Source organism: Neofelis nebulosa, chromosome 8, assembly GCF_028018385.1.
Source record: "Neofelis nebulosa isolate mNeoNeb1 chromosome 8, mNeoNeb1.pri, whole genome shotgun sequence".
In the NCBI taxonomy this organism is placed as follows: Eukaryota; Metazoa; Chordata; class Mammalia; order Carnivora; family Felidae; genus Neofelis; species Neofelis nebulosa.
In genome coordinates, this window is record NC_080789.1 from 7330223 (window position 1) to 7347279 (window position 17057).

The window sequence follows — 17057 nt, forward strand, 5'->3', positions numbered from 1 at the left end:
ATCTCACCCTAGTTCCAACCTTGCTGGCTGCTGTAGTAAAATAACACACTGATAATTCAAAGTTGCCAAGAGAAGAACAGTCTCCACATATGAGTGGAGGCCAGGGCCCTTAAGTCAAGATTCCTATCTCTCTCCCTAGGGAAGTGTTGTCTAATCTCTGTCCCTGCCACCATTATGCTGCCTTGGTGCACTGTGAGGACACAGACCTTGTGTCCTGCTGAGCCTGGGATCAAATGTTCTAACCAGGGGCGCCTGGGTGGCGCAGTCGGTTGGGCGTCTGACTTCAGCCAGGTCACGATCTCGCGGTCCGTGAGTTCGAGCCCCGCGTCGGGCTCTGGGCCGGTGGCTCGGAGCCTGGAGCCTGTTTCCGATTCTGTGTCTCCCTCTCTCTCTCTGCCCCTCCCCCGTTCATGCTCTGTCTCTCTCTGTCCCAAAAATAAATAAATGTTGAAAAAAAAAATTAAAAATTAAAAAAAAAAAAATGTTCTAACCAGATGTTACCATGGACTTCAGGATGGCAGCAAAAAAATGAACACAGAAAAGAACCCAATCTGAGATTTTCTGATTCAGAGACACAGAACTTGCTCTTCAGAGTTCACGGGCCTTGCATGGACCTTTCTAGAGGCATCCCAGGGAAATAAGGAGGAGCAGTTTACCCTGGCTTTTTAATACCCGCCTTTTCTATCCCCAACTGTCCATTTTCCACTTCTGACCAGGGCCCCTCCTCTTTCCTGCAGAAGGAGTCCTACAGTCTAGTCAATCAATGATATCCCCACTATCAGATGAGGGCAAGTAGCTCTGCCAAGCACTGTGCTGCGCACTACAGAGATACAGCCAGACTCAGGTCCTGCCCTAAAGAAGCTCCCAGTAGATCAACCACAATATAGTGAAGCCATGACACAGGGCACATTCTGCCTAAAGGAGCCAAGAAGACAAAGGAACCCTATAGGCTTTGAAGGATCAACAGACAAAGGAGAGGGGAAAGGCTTTACAGGCAAAGGAGAAGTGCAGATGCACAGGCACAAAGACAGAATGTCCTAGCATATGCAGGGCCAGGGAGAAATTACATATGGCTGGAGCACTGGATTGTGGGGTGGAAGAGATAGGTTAATAAGGCTAAAGGGATAAGGAGGATCCAGAGAAAGAGGACTCTAGGTACCAAGCTAAGAAGCTTGAGTTTTATCACTAAAACACCTGAGATAGCTTACTTTCTGTTGCTGCATATATTCTCCATTATCAGCCAGCCAAGATGTTAAGGGGGAGGTGTGTATATAAATATTCACAACTGAAATAAAACCTACAGTTGAACCTTGAACAACGTGGGTTTGAACTGCACGGGTCCACTTACATGCAGACTTTTTTCGATAAATACAGTACAGTACTCCAAATATTTTCTCCTCCTTAGGAATTTTTTTTCCAAAGGAGATAGAAGTTTATTAAATATACCACAAGGGAGAGCAAAGGAGAGGCTGTCTGCCACCTCCTTATGAATTTCTTAATAACATTTTCCTTTCTCTAGCTTATTTTATTTTAAGAATACAGAATATAATACATATAACATACAGAATATGTATTAATCGACTGGTTATGTTATTGGTAAGGGTTCTGGTCAACAGACTATTAATAGTTAAATTTGGGGGGAGTCAAAAGTTCTATGTGAATTTTCAACTGCAGGGGAAATCAGGGCCCCTAGCCCCCATGTTGTTCAAGGGTCAACTGTACTTTGAGTACTCTAACAGCATATTGTTTGAGCCAGTAAGAAAACACCTTAGAAATCTTAGATAGGAGTGATACAAGGCCCAGGAGCCATACCAGTTCCCTTGTTATTGAACCTAGAGACCAGAAATCACAAGACAAGCACCTTTTTGAGCACCAAAGGCAGTGAGGTCTTTCCTGGTGGCCCCTCAACACCCTCCGTACTTTCCGCCAGTGAAGATTCATTCATGATTACAGACACAAAGAGATCGTACTTCAGCAGCTGCCTCAGCCAACCTAGAAAACAAAAGGGTTGGGAGGTGAGGCGAGAGAAGTATAGGCACCAGAGTATGCCTAAGGTAGCCCCTCAGACATCCTCTAGAAATTTCATCATGTCACCACAGACATTCCTAAGTATTTTGTTATTTTTTTTAATATATGAAATTTATTGTCAAATTGGTTTCCATACAACACCCAGTGCTCATCCCAAAAGGTGCCCTCCTCAATAAGTATTTTGTTATTTTTAATGCTATTATAAATGGGATTGTTTTAATTTATTTTTCAGATAATTCACTGTTAGTGTATAGAAAAACAACTGATTTTATATCCTGCAACTTTACTAAATTCATTTGTTAGGTTTAACAGTTTTTTGGTGAAGTTTTTAGGGTTTTCTATATATAAGATGATAGCATTTGCAGAGACCATTTTACTTCTTCCTTCCTAATTTTAATGTCTTTTATTTCTTTTTCTTGCCTCATTGTTATGGCAAGGACCTCTAACATTATATTAAATAGAATCCCATGCTCTTGTATGCAACCTCTGGGACAACACTTACCACACTAATCTTTAATTGTCCACATCCTTCTTCCACACTAGACTATGAGCTCCCTCAGAATAGAGCTTGGGTTTGATCACCTTTATGACCCCAGAGCCTGACACAGGGCCTGGCCCAAAATGAACACTCACTATGTATGGCCAGACTGTTTATAACAGAGCTCTTGGCCCAAACTGTGAAAAGAAACTGTTGTCACCCATAGACAATGCTTTTCCCTGTAGCTCCCGCTTTGGAATAGGCCCTCACCCAGTTACCAATCATAGTACCTCTGTTCAAAATGTGAAAGCTCCTGGGGCACCTGGGTGGCTCAGTCAGTTAGGCATCTAACTCTTGATCTCAGCTCAGGTCTTGATCTCAGGTCGTGAGTTTAAGCCCCATGTTGGGCTCCATGCTGGGTGTGGAGCTTACTTTCAAAAAATGTGAGGGGCACCAAGGTGGCTTGGTTGGTTAAGCATCCGAATCTTGATTTCAGCTCAGGTCATCATTTCACAGTGTATAGGTTTGAGCCCCACATTGGGCTCTGTGCTGACAGCGCAGAGCCTATTTGATATTCTCTCTCTCCCTCTCTCTGCCCCTGCCCTGACTGTTCTCTCAGTCTCTCTCTCTCTCAAAATAAATGAAATAAATTTTTTCAAAAATGTTAAATCTCTTTAGTCGGAAGCATTTCGAGGGTCTTGTGTACCTACACAAGGAAACAGCAGAAGAGGCTGAAAGGGTACACGGGGGCTCCTAAGGAGCCTCAAATAACAAGTAGGAAACCTGCACATCACCTGGAGGCCAGAGGGAGCCATAGATGATTTTTCAAATAGGAAACAGGAAACGCAAGCTATGCAGTGTGAAGATTAACTAGGCAGCAAAAACAGGATACACCAGAGCAGGCAATAAAAACCAGAGGCAGAAAAATTGTTGTCCCACTTTCTTCTTCTCCTTGCAAAAGCAAGGTTCTTTTTTTATTTTTAATTTTTTAAAAGAGAGTACGCACAAGTGGGGGAGGGGCAGAGAGAAATGGAGACAGAGAATCCCAAGCAGGCTCCATGTTGTCAGTGAAGAGTCACTGAAGACTCAGCACTCGTACCCATGAACCATGAGATCATGACCTTAGCTGAAATCAAGAGTCGAATGCTTAACATCCTGAGTCACCAAGGTGCCCCCAAAGGCAAGGGTCTTAGACAGGCATCTATCATAGTCTGTGCATCTTTTCTTTTTCAAGATTTTTTTTGAGAGAGAGAGAGAGAGAGAAAATGCATGCGTGCACACGAGTGAGGGGTAAAGGGACAGAGGGAGAGAGAGAGAAAATCTTGAGCAGTCTCCATACTCAGCACAGAGCCCAATACAGGGCTCAATCCCACTGAGACCCTGAGATTATGACCTGAGCCAAAATCAAGAGCTGGGCCCTCAACCGACTGAGTCACCCAGGCACCCCCAGCCTGTCCGTCTTCTGTCCTAAACCCATGGCTTCTACCCTTTTCAAAGAGGCAAACTTCCCTACCACTAGAGAGCCAATATCTCAGGTCCTCAAGCAAAACATCAAAAGCATTCTCTCTTTTCTCTCCAGTCCTATATCTTACCCAAACAGTTGATCTGTAGCTCCTTTGTCTGGGCACCATCCAGGGTGGAAAGGAAGAGAGGACACAGCTTCTCCCGGAAATGGCCTGAAAGCATCTCAGCAGCCACTGGTGAAGAGTACAGCTTCCCATAGAGGTAACAGACAGAAGCTCGCACCCCCTCATTGGGGTATACTAAACCCCTCAACAGATGTTCCATCAGATTACCTGTCCAGAAAACAACCGAGGGGCCAGGGAAACCTCACAATGTCAGCTGCTATATGAAACTCCAAACTATTCTGCCCCGTAGGGTAGTAATAGTGGTAATCCTTTATAATCTCCCATAACAAACAATTTCTGGACCCTTAATCAAAAGAGAAAACCAAGGTTTAAAGAAGTGATTAACCCTGGAGTAAATCCTCTATGAGATATTTATTTGCATTTTATTGATAGAAAAAAGCACTCTGTATTCCAGAATTAATTCCTCCTTCCATCTAAAGGAAGGTCCATAAGTAGATACTTAATTTGTGTTAACATAACTTAATTAAGTAGATACTTAATTTGTGAAATAACTCAAGACCAGGGTCAAGAATTTTTTCAACTTGGCCAACATAGAGTACATTTTGCAGATGGGAAACTGAAAGCCTAGAATAGGAAAGTAACAACTTCCCAGGTGTGTATAGTGAGTGGACCACCCAGATGGTGATATAAAGTGTGATCAAAGCTGGTAAAAGGGTAGTAGCATCTCTTCCCCAGAGGTTACTCACTGTGCTCCATTACAAGCTTGTCTGCCAGGGGAGGGATAGCATCCACCAACTTGCCGAGAAGGGTCAGGGTAGCCAGGCTGTCTCGCATGGAGGGCATGTTACACAGCTATAGAAAATGAACACGCTCCGCTGTATGAATTAGGATCAGGACAGATCTCCCAACAAAATTTATCTTGCCCTATTTACACAAAGCCTGTATTGTATGTGTCTCTCACCACAACCAGTAATCAGCTTCTTTAACTAAGTATCTATCTCCCCTATTGGACTGGGAAGACCTTGAGGAAAGGGACTGAGTCAGATTCCTCTCAGAGTACTCAGTACCTAGCTCAGTACATGACTGTTAAACTGGATTAACATTAGCATATTTTGTCTTCTATAGAGCCAGAAACTGGGAGAGTGAAAGTTGGGAACATCATAAAGACAGAATTCTGGCTTAGTGCAAAAAAAAAAAAAAAAGTATTACTATTATTATCATTACCATGGCCATTACTGAGCCTTCTATTCATCAGACCCTATGCTTGATGGCTTACAAGTAGAGTCAACAGTATATATTTCACCATTTCTACTGACCAGCTATAGCACTTTAAGTAAGACTCTTAACTCCTCTGGTAGGAAATAATAATAGTATCAATTTCATAGGGTTGTTAGGAGGACTTAATGAGATACTGCACATAAACCACCTAACACAGTGCCCAGCATATAGAAAGTGCTCAAAAGGGTTAAGTGGAATCATCTTAATAAGTATTGACATATATGACGATAAATTCAATCTGATATATTAATCATATGCAGAGTAATTATAATGTATGACAATTTAGTATAATTCATAATTAAATGTTCTTGGTGTTAAGATGAACATTTGTCTTCCTTTTTTTTTAATGTTTATTTATTCATTTATTTAGAGAGAGAGAGAGAGAGACAGAGACAGAGAGCACTAGTAGGAAAGGGGCAGAGAGAGAGGGAGACAGATTCCCAAGCAGGCTCCACGCTGTCAGCACAGAGCCTGATGGGGGGCTCAACCTGAGATCATGACCTGAGCTGAAATCAAGATTCTCTTGATTAACTGAATCAAGTTAATCAAGTAACTTGATTAACTGACTGAGCCACCCAGGTGCCCCCATTTGTCTTCCTTTTGCAAAAAAATAAAATAAAAAGTGATTCTGATATTATTCCTAAGTCTTAAACACAATGCAAAAGCTCCTTATTGAATGGTATCTGTGACTATCTGTGAAGAAGGCAGGTTAAATATATCCACTCAGTGCTTGCCTTAGATGCTGACAAAAACAAATGACTTCAGTATTAAATATTGTATACAATTCAAACCAAAGAAAAACACTAAGCCAAGACATAGTAAATATATTTCCTTGCTAAGTTGGTCAAAGAAATCTGTATTGTACTTAGGGGGATATAGAGAATAGCCATGGGATGATTATGTCAGAAAGATGAGACTTCACCACACAGAGGGAGAGGAAAGGGGAAGGAGGGAAGATACAAACAGTATTGGGGCAGGATCAGAAGACCCAGGCAGGCCCTAGCTCTGGCTCTGCCACTGACTCAGTGACCTCAGGCAGGTCCCTGTCCCTCTCTGTATTTCAATCTCCCCACCGATCCAGAAAGGCGTGGGCCCAGCTCTGATATCTGAGGATTCTGAGGGGTACTCAAGAACCCACCGCTATTTACTGACCTCTTTGTGGCACTCATCCAGCAGGCAATGAACGGTCTGCTCTAACTTCAGCTGAGTTGTAAGCTGGATAAGGACTGAGCAGACACAGTAGTGTTACTAACCACAAGACAACCTCTGGCCCACACCTCACCTTTCATAGCCCTTCTACTCAAAGTCATTTGCTTGTGTTACCAGTATAGTCTTTTCTATCTCCCCAATTAAACTAAGTGTACATATCCAAATCAAAGGATTTCTGGCTTCTTCGTTGTTTTACATCAGTAGTTCACAATCTGGCTGCACATCAGAATCACCCAGGAAGTTAAAAAAAAAAAATACTAATGCCCAACTCCCACTCTAGATCAATTAAATCATAATCTCTAAAGAAAGAGCCTAAGCATCTGGATGTTTTTTAAGTTACCCGTGTAAGTCTATTGTGAAGCTAAGGTTGAAAACTATTATTTTATATTATCTCTACTTTATTCCTGCCTCACAATTGCTCCTTCATATACTAGAAAATAGAATTATGGGTGAGTTCCTGTGCCAATAATTGCCTTAATTGCCTCTATTACCTCTCAACCCCAAACTCATCCTTGTATACAATCGTTTGTGATGCTTCTGCTGGTATGTTTGAGGAGCAGTGAAAAAGAGACTGGCTCTGCACGTCTGGGAAAAGCTACAAAACTATACTCAGCTGCTGCCGCAGGAAGACTCTGGCACTTCCAAGGTAAAGAAGCATTCTGGGATAACAGTCACAGAAACAGGAAGAAGGCAGGCAACAAAGAGGAAACAGCGAGGAAGGAGCAAGTCCTTCTTCCCTCTCTGGCTCTGCAGTCTCTATCTAGTGCCTACCACCTCAGTTAAGTTCTTGGGGTCTGATGAAGGTTTACAAGTTATGCTGGCACCAACCAGCAATGGACAGCCTTAGGATTATAGCCCCACTCAAGAGTGGCATAATGGTGACGGGAAATCTCCCCATTCCTGCCAGTGGTCAGAACTTCAAGTGGTACATTTGTTTTTCCACATTCTAGACTGATAGATGGTCAGAGGTATACACAAATCATGCTTACTTATGATCTGTCACAGCTGCTAAGCGTGTGGTTGGATGGTCATGGACCCAGCAGCAGCCAAGCAGCATCCTCTCCTCAGAGAAAACTTATGTTTTAATAATTCCAACCTCATTTTGTTTCCTCAGCCCTGAGGGTGGAAGCTGCTTTCTGAAATTCCTACGTCTGTGAAAACCTGGTGTTTTCTTTTGCCTTCAGTTAAATAGTCAATAATTCTTCATATTAAAGTTTTTTTCCTGTTCAAATAACTTATGTGGTTTCTGTTGCCTGACTACACCCTCACTGATACAATTCTTACTCTTTCTGCAAGAGTCCTCCTATCCCAGTGCTCTTGTGTTCTTTCTCCTTGAGCCTTTTAAAGTTTATTTATTTTAGTAATCTCTACACCCAACACAGGGCTCAAACTCACCATCCCAAGATCAAGAGTCACATGCCCTTCTGGGCCAGCCAGGTGCCCCACTCCTTCAGTGCTTTATAGGTAAACAGACACACTTCCGCAGCCTTAACAATCACCTGTGTGCAGACAACTTCCAACTAACCAATGTGAAAGTAATGAAAACAGTTTGTGCTGCCTTTGTAACAGTACTTATCAGCTCTCATTATTTACTATCCAATCCCTCCTCCAGATTGTAAACTCTTTTTTTTTTTTTTTAATTTTTTATTTTTGGGACAGAGAGAGACAGAGCATGAACGAGGGAAGGTCAGAGAGAGAGGGAGACACAGAATCGGAAACAGGCTCCAGGCTCCGAGCCATCAGCCCAGAGCCTGACGCGGGGCTCGAACTCACGGACCGCGAGATCGTGACCTGGCTGAAGTCGGACGCTTAACCGACTGCGCCACCCAGGCGCCCCCAGATTGTAAACTCTTAAAGGGCAGGAACCATGTCTTATCCATCTACGTATCCCCAATGTCTGATACAGTACTCGGCACAGAGGAGGTGCCTGAGAAAAAAATGCAGAATCAATGATTGACAACTAATTGAGTTTTCTTGATCTGTCTCTAAAATGAAACATTTATTTCATCAAGGTCTCAAATAACCAGAGTTGCAATATACCCAGCTAATATACCCAGCTTCAAATGCCAGGTACACATAGTTTCACCTTACCTTCAATACAGAGGTCTATTACACTTCCATCTTCCACATTACATAACAGCCCTTGGAGTAGAGGGAGGAGAGAAAGGAATGGTTAGTAGTTAAAAGAGAAACACACAAAGGCACATTGTAAATTCTAGACTAAAAGTAGCTTTAAGCAATGTCCCAGATAAATGCTATCCTCAACACCAAGTGTGGCCCAGCATAAAAACTGAGTGCTTTGGAGTCTGTAACGGACCTCGGGTAAAATTCCTGTCCTGCCAGTTGTTTTGCTAGGACTTCCCTTAGCCTTGGGGATCATCCTTTCTCCCTTAAAGGACTGACTTGGCAGTTAAAAGCCTGAAAAGCCACTAGCAGAGAAAAAATATCCAATATGAGTTAGCTTCCCTCCTCCCTGAAAAGGGCTCTTTCCATAGGACATCATAACTATATTAAAAGAAGGGACCTTTTAATTAATCTCAGGCACAGGAGGGGGAAAGTATTTCAATCAGGGTCACACCCAGGTCAACAGACTCTAGTCTGGCTCTGATCCTCTTCAAAGACCAGAGTGGACTCTGAAAGATCACACGTTTCCCATATTCATATTCACACTTTTACTAAACTTTTGGCTGTAGTAAAGCTAGTTACCATACGATGCATCATGTGTTTTAGAAAAGGGACCATTTCTTCATCATTATGACAAAACAATTTGCTAATAAGTTACACTGTTACATCGTAAAAAGTCTAAATTATCTTTCCAAGACCATTTCTCCAAGACCCCAAAGTAAATATACATGCTATACATGCAAAATGCATACCAAATTTCCCTTTTAATCTCACCGAAAAGCATGCTTATGAAGTGGATACAGATTCTCTGATCCTGAGCCACAAGCTGCATGACCAGGGAGGCATGTCTCAAGAGAGCATCTCGGAAACAGGAGAGCACATGCTTCTTGCGCACCAACTTGGGGCAGATGAAGAAAATATTCAATAGCAACCAAGTCTCAGCCATTCTGAACCCAAACAACTATAATTTCTAAATACAATTACAAGATGATACTGGAAGGTTCATCTAAACTATGGTAAGGTCATAATCCCTGAAAGTAGTAACATTTACACACGGGAATCTATGTGTTTATACAGAGGATTATACATTAGCTAAGGTTCCTACTACCCTATATTTACAGAGCACTTTAGTGTTCACAAATCACTCTTTTGTCTAACAACTTAGTGAAGCAAGTAAAAATTATTGTCACCATTTACAGATGAGAAAATTGAGGCCCAAAGACATTCCCAAGGACTCAAATCTATCTCCAAACAGGTCTGGTCTAAGGTCAGCGTCCTTTCTACTTAACAGTTCAGGAGAGTGATGCTGGAGACCCTTTGTGAGCCTCAAAGAGGCTGGTAGAGAAATGCATCCTTCCATTCAACTCGGACATAAATCTTCACACTCAATTCATCTCCCTGTACAGGGAACTGGGTAGTAGCTGTGCAAAGTGCTCAAGACAGTAGCAAAAGTTAGGTTAAAAAGGGGAGCATACACCGAGGATAGAGCAGGAACTTGGGTGCAACTGACTATATTACACTTTTTCAATTGATGAGAGATGAAGCTAAAAAAAAAGTGCATTCAATAAAAAGTGAAGTTGCATCTCTTATTGTCTCTAACCTGTTATTGCAAATCTCATGTTTTTCCTCAATTCCTCCTACATAATACATTAAGCTAGTAATCTAAATGAGTTACTCAAAAAATCTCAATGACTTTCTTTCACCTGTTGGATTAAATCCAAGCTCTTCAGCCTGGATTCAAACTCTTGGAACTTATCTTAACCTGGCTTTTCAATCTCACCTCCCTCAATTTCCTTTCAAACACTCTGATTACCTCCCCAAACTCATCCTTACTAATGGGATAAGCCCTGCTGGTATAAGCACCCTCCCCCCAACTTCTCCTCTGGTCCAAAGCTCACCCATCTTCTCAAGCCTAATTCAAATGCATCCTCTTCTCAAAACCTTTTCCCAATTTCCCTCCCTATCCCAACAGCACTTGACCACAAATATGTCTGTCTACTAAATTCCCAGTTTTTAGCATTCTCATTTTCTCCCCTACTGTCGTATTTATCTCTGTATCTCTGACTCACTGTCCAAGAATGGCAGCCTCAGAACTTCTGGCCTCAATGATAGCTCAAATGTTATCAGCTAGCCCAGAGGTTCTCAGAGTGTAGCCTGGGAACCCCTGAGGGTACCCAAAACTTTGAAAGGGTTCAAAGATCAAAATTATTTTGATACTAAAATGCAATTTGTCTCTTTCACTCTTACTCTCTCACAAGTATACAGTGGAGTTTTTCAAAGATTACATGACAGGTAATATACAACCGATTAAATGCTAAAATACTTGAGAATCCAGCTGACTTCTATTAAGCTAGACATTAAAGAGACTTAATAGATGTAAATAAAAATGTAAAACAAAGCTATTCCTTTCATTATCTTTTTTCTTTTAGAAAATATCATCATTTTTATTTAAATTACTTATGCCACAGAACTGCGTGCTTAAAATGGTAGGCTTTATATCATGTATCTTTTACAGCAATAAAACCAATTATGCTAATACGTAATGATTTACTACCATTTTTAAATTGATATTTAATTGGTTTCTTTTTCTAACACAGTAAATATCAGTGGATACAACCCATATAAAAGCTTTTTGAGGTCCTCAACGCTTTTTTAAAGTATAAAGGGATCCTGAGATTTAAAATTTTGAGAACCATTGATCCAGCCCCTCCTCCCAAGGCATGAATTCCCCTCCCATGAATGTGAGATAAAAGTGATCTCCCAAACTTTTCTTGGATGGCTCCAAGGACCAAAAACTCACTACAAAGGTGCGTAGGCATTGAGAGAACTGGCAGCCCATTTTTCAGCCAGCTCTGCTATTAGAAAGGTTCCCCTTCGCCTGGGTGGCTCAGTCAGTTAAGCGTCCGACTTCAGCTCAGGTCACGATCTCACGGTCCGTGAGTTCGAGCCCCACGTCGGGCTCTGGGCTGATGGCTCAGAGCCTGGAGCCTGCTTCTGATTCTGTGTCTCCCTCTCTCTCTGCCCCTCCCCCGTTCATGCTCTGTCTCTCTCTGTCTCAAAAATAAATAAACGTTAAAAAAAATTAAAAAAAGAAAAGAAAAAGAAAGGTTCCCCTTCACCCCACCCCGCCTGGCTGTAACTTCTTCCCGCCTCGCTGCCATCACAGAGACCTAGGCAGCCCCCTCCTCCACACTGACGCCCTAAGAAATCTGAAGGGAATGAGGGGCCCCTACTACGGGTGTACCTGGCCCGCGGGCCGAGCCAAGGTTAAGATCCTGGAGGAATGGCGGGGGCAACAAACGGCAGGGCAGCTGCTGAGACGCGAAGGGGAGGTGGGCCTGCGTGCCAGCGAGTCCTGGAGGGGAGGGGGCTCAGTGGGGACAGGGATAGGCCCAGCTGAGGCGCATGGCCAGGCGCAGGGGCTGGTTTGGAAAGGGGACAGCCCGCTCGGAGCAGGGCAGCCGGCAGGGTAAACTGAGGTAGTCTAGCAAAGAAGGCCGCTCTGGCCTGGCGAGGGCGCAGGCCTGGTTAGGGGGTAGGTTTAACGAAGCGGGTGGGCCCGGTTTAGTTCCAGGGAAGGTGCGTCAGGTTCAAGGGAGATGGCCTGGCGAGGGGCGGCCCAGCTTGGTGAGGGAAATGCCAGGGGCCCAGTTCGCACCGATACGCAGGGCTCCGGCAGCAGCTCCAGCACGCACGCCAGACAGAGCCGCGGGGGTACGGGCAGCAGCCAGCACGGGTCATGCCGGTAATGGGCCCTCTCGTAGAGCAGCGCGGTCTCCTCGTCCCTCCCGGGCCCCCGCGGGCCCGCCGCCGCCTCCCTCACAGCCATCTCTCGGCTGGGACCTCACCGGAGCAGCACGGGGTCCCGCGCAGCTTGTGCGCAAGCGCACTTGAAAGAGACCCCGCCCCCGGACGCCAGAGGGCGAAGTGGGGGCTAACGCAGCTGCGCAAGCCCAGGGCGACGCCAAGGCGCGATCTCCGTCGAGGGACGGGCGCTGAGGGCATGTGGGGGACACGAGGACGGTCGGTATCTGACAGAGACCAAAGCGACTTGCTCTTTGAGCCCGTAGGAATTCGTCTTGACCACACTGTGGATTGAAAAGCATTTATAAAGAAGCTGTCATTAGCCTTGAGGAAGGAAAGGAAATCGTCTCTTGCTACTAGTAAAAAATGAAATAGGAGAGAGGGGGAAACGCCTGGGGGTGGCTCACTCGGTTAAATGATAGACTTTGGTTCAGGTCATGATCTCGCGGCTGGTGAGTTCGAGCCCTGCTTCGGTCTCTGTGCTAACAGCTCAGAGCCTGGAGCCTGCTTGGGATCCTGTGTCTCCCTCCTTCTCTGCCCCACCCCTGCTCGTGCTCGCTCTCTCTCTCTCGCTTTCTCTCAAAAATAAATGAACTTAAAAAAAATTTAAATAGGGGCCCTTGACTGGCTCAGTCGGTGGAGCATGCGACTCTTGATATAAGGGTTGTGAGTTCGAGGCCCACCTTGGGTGTAGAGATTACTTAAAAATAAAATCTATTTTTTAAAAAATTAAATGATCTCAGGGGTCTAAAAGCTGTTAGTATTATTTTAAATTTATGTGACCCTTTTCTCTCGAAGAGCCTAAGATGGTTCCTCTAAGCTATCCTTTCACAGGAGCGCCTGGGTGGCTCAGTCGGTTAAGCATCTGACTTGGTCTCAGGTCGTGATCTCGTGGTTCGTGGGTTCCAGCCCCGCATCTGGCTCTGTGCTGACAGCTCGGAGCCTGGAGCCTGCTTCAGATTCTGTGTCTTCCTCTCTCTCTCTCTCTCTCTCTCTCTCTCTCTCCTCCCCCGCTCGTGCTCTGTCTCTCTCTCTCTCTCTCAAAAATAAATAAACATTTAAAAAAATATATCCTCCCACAGACATCTGCACAGCACTTGAGACTTTGTGAGCGTGCAAAAAATACTGCAGAAGAAATTGTTTATCGTTATATTTACTAATAATAATAATAATCTATCAATCTACAAGGATTTATTTAGCACCAGAGTGTCCAGCAACTGGCTAATGGTGAAGGAGGTAAGTTCAGGAGGTGTTCTCTACATTCGGAAGCAGTGTGACTGAGTACAAAAAATTACTTCCATGTCAAAATAGTTTAGAAAATAGTGGCTTATTATTCGATGTAGTATTGCGAAGTAATGTTTGAGAAAAGTATGTGTTAACATGGAAAAGTTCTCATTAAAATACTGTGTACAAAAGATGCAGAATTATATATACGAGTAGATAAAATAAATAAGCAAAAAACACTTATTCGACACATCTTAAATTATAACAGTAATACATATTCAGTGAAGACAAAGGAAAGATAATACTTTGGTATATTTTCTTTTTTTTTTTTAACGTTTATTTATTTTTGAGACAGAGAGAGACAGAGCATGAATGGGGGAGGGTCACAGAGAGAGGGAGACACAGGATCTGAAACAGGCTCCAGGCTCTGAGCTGTCAGCACAGAGCTCGACGCGGGGCTCGAACCCACGGACCGTGAGATCATGACCCGAGCCGAAGTCGGACGCTTAGCCGACCGAGCCACCCAGGCGCCCCTGGTATATTTTCTTTTAGTCTATACATATTTACAACAGTAACATGCAAAAGTTTGTAAACTGCTTCTCCCAGAGAAAAATGTTACTCATCGTCCATGTCATTAAATATAATCCTGTATATTTTTTAAATGTTGACAAAATAATGTATTGTTTTTGGCAAAGTTTTGAGCCAGAATCCATTCTAGAAGCTAGAGGATTCAAAAGTGAGCAAAGACCTTCTTGTCCTCAAGTTCAGTCAGGGAGACGGATGAGCAAATTATTACAACGGAGTATATACGTATTAGTTATCTATTGCTGCATAACCACTTACCCCGTGTGATGGTTTGAAACGGTGACCTTCAAAAATATATCTCCATGTCTGCTATGGACTGAATTGTGTCCCCCCAATTCAAACGTTGAAGCCCTAACTCCTAATGTGACTATTTGGAGATAGGGCCTTTAAGAGGTAATTAAGGTTAAAAGAGGTCACAGGTTGGGGGCGGGGGCAGGGTTCTAATCCCATAGGATTGGTGACCTTACAAGAAGAGGGAGAGGGGATTCTGGCTGGCTCAGTCAGTAGAGCATGAGACTCTTGATCTCGGGGTTGGGAGTTCAAGCCCCACATTGGATGTAGAGATTACTTAAAAATAAAAAAATCTTACAAATAAAAAAAAGAAAGAGGGAGAGAGAAAGATCTCTCACCTCTCTTTCTATATACATGCACCAAGGAGAGGCCATGTAAAGCCATAGTGAGAAGGCAACTATCTACAAGCCAGGAAGAAAACTCTTACCAGAAACTAAATCAGCCAGAACCTCGGTCTTGGACTTTTGGCCTCCAGAACTGTGAGAAAATAAATTTCTGTTGTTCAAGCCTTCCAGTCTGTAATATTTTGTTATAGCAGCCAGAGCAGATTTATAAAACATCCTAATCCCCAGAATTTGTAAATGTTACGTTTTTTAGAATAGGATCTTCGCAGTTGTGATGAAGTTAAGGATCTTGAGAGGAGATCATCCAGGAATTTACAGTGGGCCCTAAATCCAATAATTAATTGTCTTGAGAAGAGACACACAGTAAAGGAAGAGGCCGCGATTGAAGTGACGGTGCCGACGGTGCCACAAGCCAACAAACACCTGCAACCACCAGAGGCTGGAAAGAACAAGGAACTGATTGCCCTCTAGAGCTGGAGGGCCTTCTGGCATCTTGATTTCAGACTTCAGGCCTCCTGAAGTTGTTCTAAGCCATCAGGCTTGTGGTCATTTGTTATGGTAGCCACAGAAAACGAATATGCCCCAAAGAAACATTATCTCATAGTCTCTGTGCATCAGGAATCCAGGCACAGCTTAGCTAAGTTACCCTGGCTGAAAGTCTCTCGTGAGGTTGTGGTTTTCTCAAGACTCACTAGGGCTGAAAGATCTGCATCCACGCTCACCCACGTGATTGGTGGCAAGATTCAGCTCCTCAAAGACTAAGTGAGCCCACATTGGGCGCTGCACTGAGTGTGGAGCCTGCTTGGGAATTCTCTCATATTCTCTCTCTCTCTCTCTCTCTCTCTCTCTCTCTCTCTCTCTCTCTCTCTCTCTCTCAAGTAAAATTTAAACAAATCCTTGGCTCCAAGATGTCCCATGCATAGGCCAGGCAAAGCAACAGGTAATTATGGTTGGCAGTGCTTGAGAAGTGAAGACCTGGGGATGTTTTTTCCATGAAGTGTGTTCATGGGCAGCAGAGTCCCTGCGGGGCAGAGGCCCAGTGATCAGCTCCCTTCCTTGTGACCTAAAGGACTTGAATAATAGTGTCCGGTGTAAGGGTAGGGCTAACCTGTAGCCTTAAGAAATAAGAGCTTTGTTTTAACACTATAGGTTAAGAGATAACAGCCTTATCCTATCAATCAAGGGATGGATTAGCACTTGATTGGGTTGGGGCAAGGGCCTGTTTGAGCTGTTTCCACCTGGGAACTATTCCTTTGTTCTGTTCCCAGGTGATAATATGATGATGTGGTAGGCTATAAAAACTCTGTACCCTGGCTGTTCGAGACCCACTCTGGTCAAGACTGTCGGTCCCGATCAATCAGTTTGCCTTGCCTCTCATTGCAATAAACTTTGTTGTAACTGTCACTGGTGCCCGTAGCATTCTGTTTCAGGAGTCGTGTGGATGCAACATCCGGTGCAGAGCACCACCCCACCCCACAAACAGTTGAGGCTCAGTTTGAGCATCCTTCCTCGATCAGAATTAACTTAGACTAGGGCAGGACAGAGTCACAACAGAAACCTCAGTAAACCCTACTGTGAGGAACTGAGAAGAGGAATGTGTTTAGGAGATGACATTGGGTTGACCCACAGTCCTCAAATCTTGAGTACCATAGAGTAGAGTGGCTTCTGCCCCACCCACAAAGTATCCCAACCTCCAAAAGGGGACACTCAGACAACATATGCCAAAAATGTCAGAACCCCACAGGCCCAAATAACCAATTTTATTAGAGACTTTGAGGGTGAGCAGACCACCCTCATGCCTTCTCTTCTGTGTTCTGAGAACTCTGGGCCTCCGGCCTACTTTCTAAAGCCATGCTGGAGCAGAAAACATCTCAAATGCTTCATAAAACCAAACTTTCGGGGGGCTGATGGATTATGTGGGGCTCCATTTAGGTTCTCAGGTTCCCCTTGACCCTGGAAGCGCTCTGCCTTGGGAAGAGCAGCCCCAGCATAGCAGTGACCTGGTGGCTGAAGGTCCCTCTCCAGAGAAGTATGGACTCCACGGCTGTGCTCTCTCACATGTTGGTCACCCACTTTGGGAAGCAGGGTAGGATCAGGACCCCT

At 44.0% G+C, this 17057-nt stretch overlaps 1 protein-coding gene across 3 annotated transcripts in view; it reads right to left on the reverse strand.

Annotated features, from left to right (window-relative positions):
- MEI1 (meiotic double-stranded break formation protein 1) overlaps nucleotides 1-12568 on the reverse strand; it is a 79026-nt gene extending 66458 nt beyond the window's left edge. For all 3 annotated transcript variants that reach the window (XM_058741158.1, XM_058741159.1, XM_058741157.1), the window contains exons 1-7: nucleotides 12365-12568; nucleotides 9481-9604; nucleotides 8674-8724; nucleotides 6526-6599; nucleotides 4842-4947; nucleotides 4099-4302; nucleotides 1862-1992 (exon numbers count right to left, since the gene is read on the reverse strand). In XM_058741158.1, the coding sequence (XP_058597141.1) occupies nucleotides 1862-1992; nucleotides 4099-4302; nucleotides 4842-4947; nucleotides 6526-6599; nucleotides 8674-8724; nucleotides 9481-9604; nucleotides 12365-12535 (861 nt within the window). In that variant the 5' untranslated portion in view covers nucleotides 12536-12568. The remainder of the gene's footprint in view (nucleotides 1-1861; nucleotides 1993-4098; nucleotides 4303-4841; nucleotides 4948-6525; nucleotides 6600-8673; nucleotides 8725-9480; nucleotides 9605-12364) is intronic.
- Between the last annotated feature and the right edge of the window lie 4489 nt (nucleotides 12569-17057).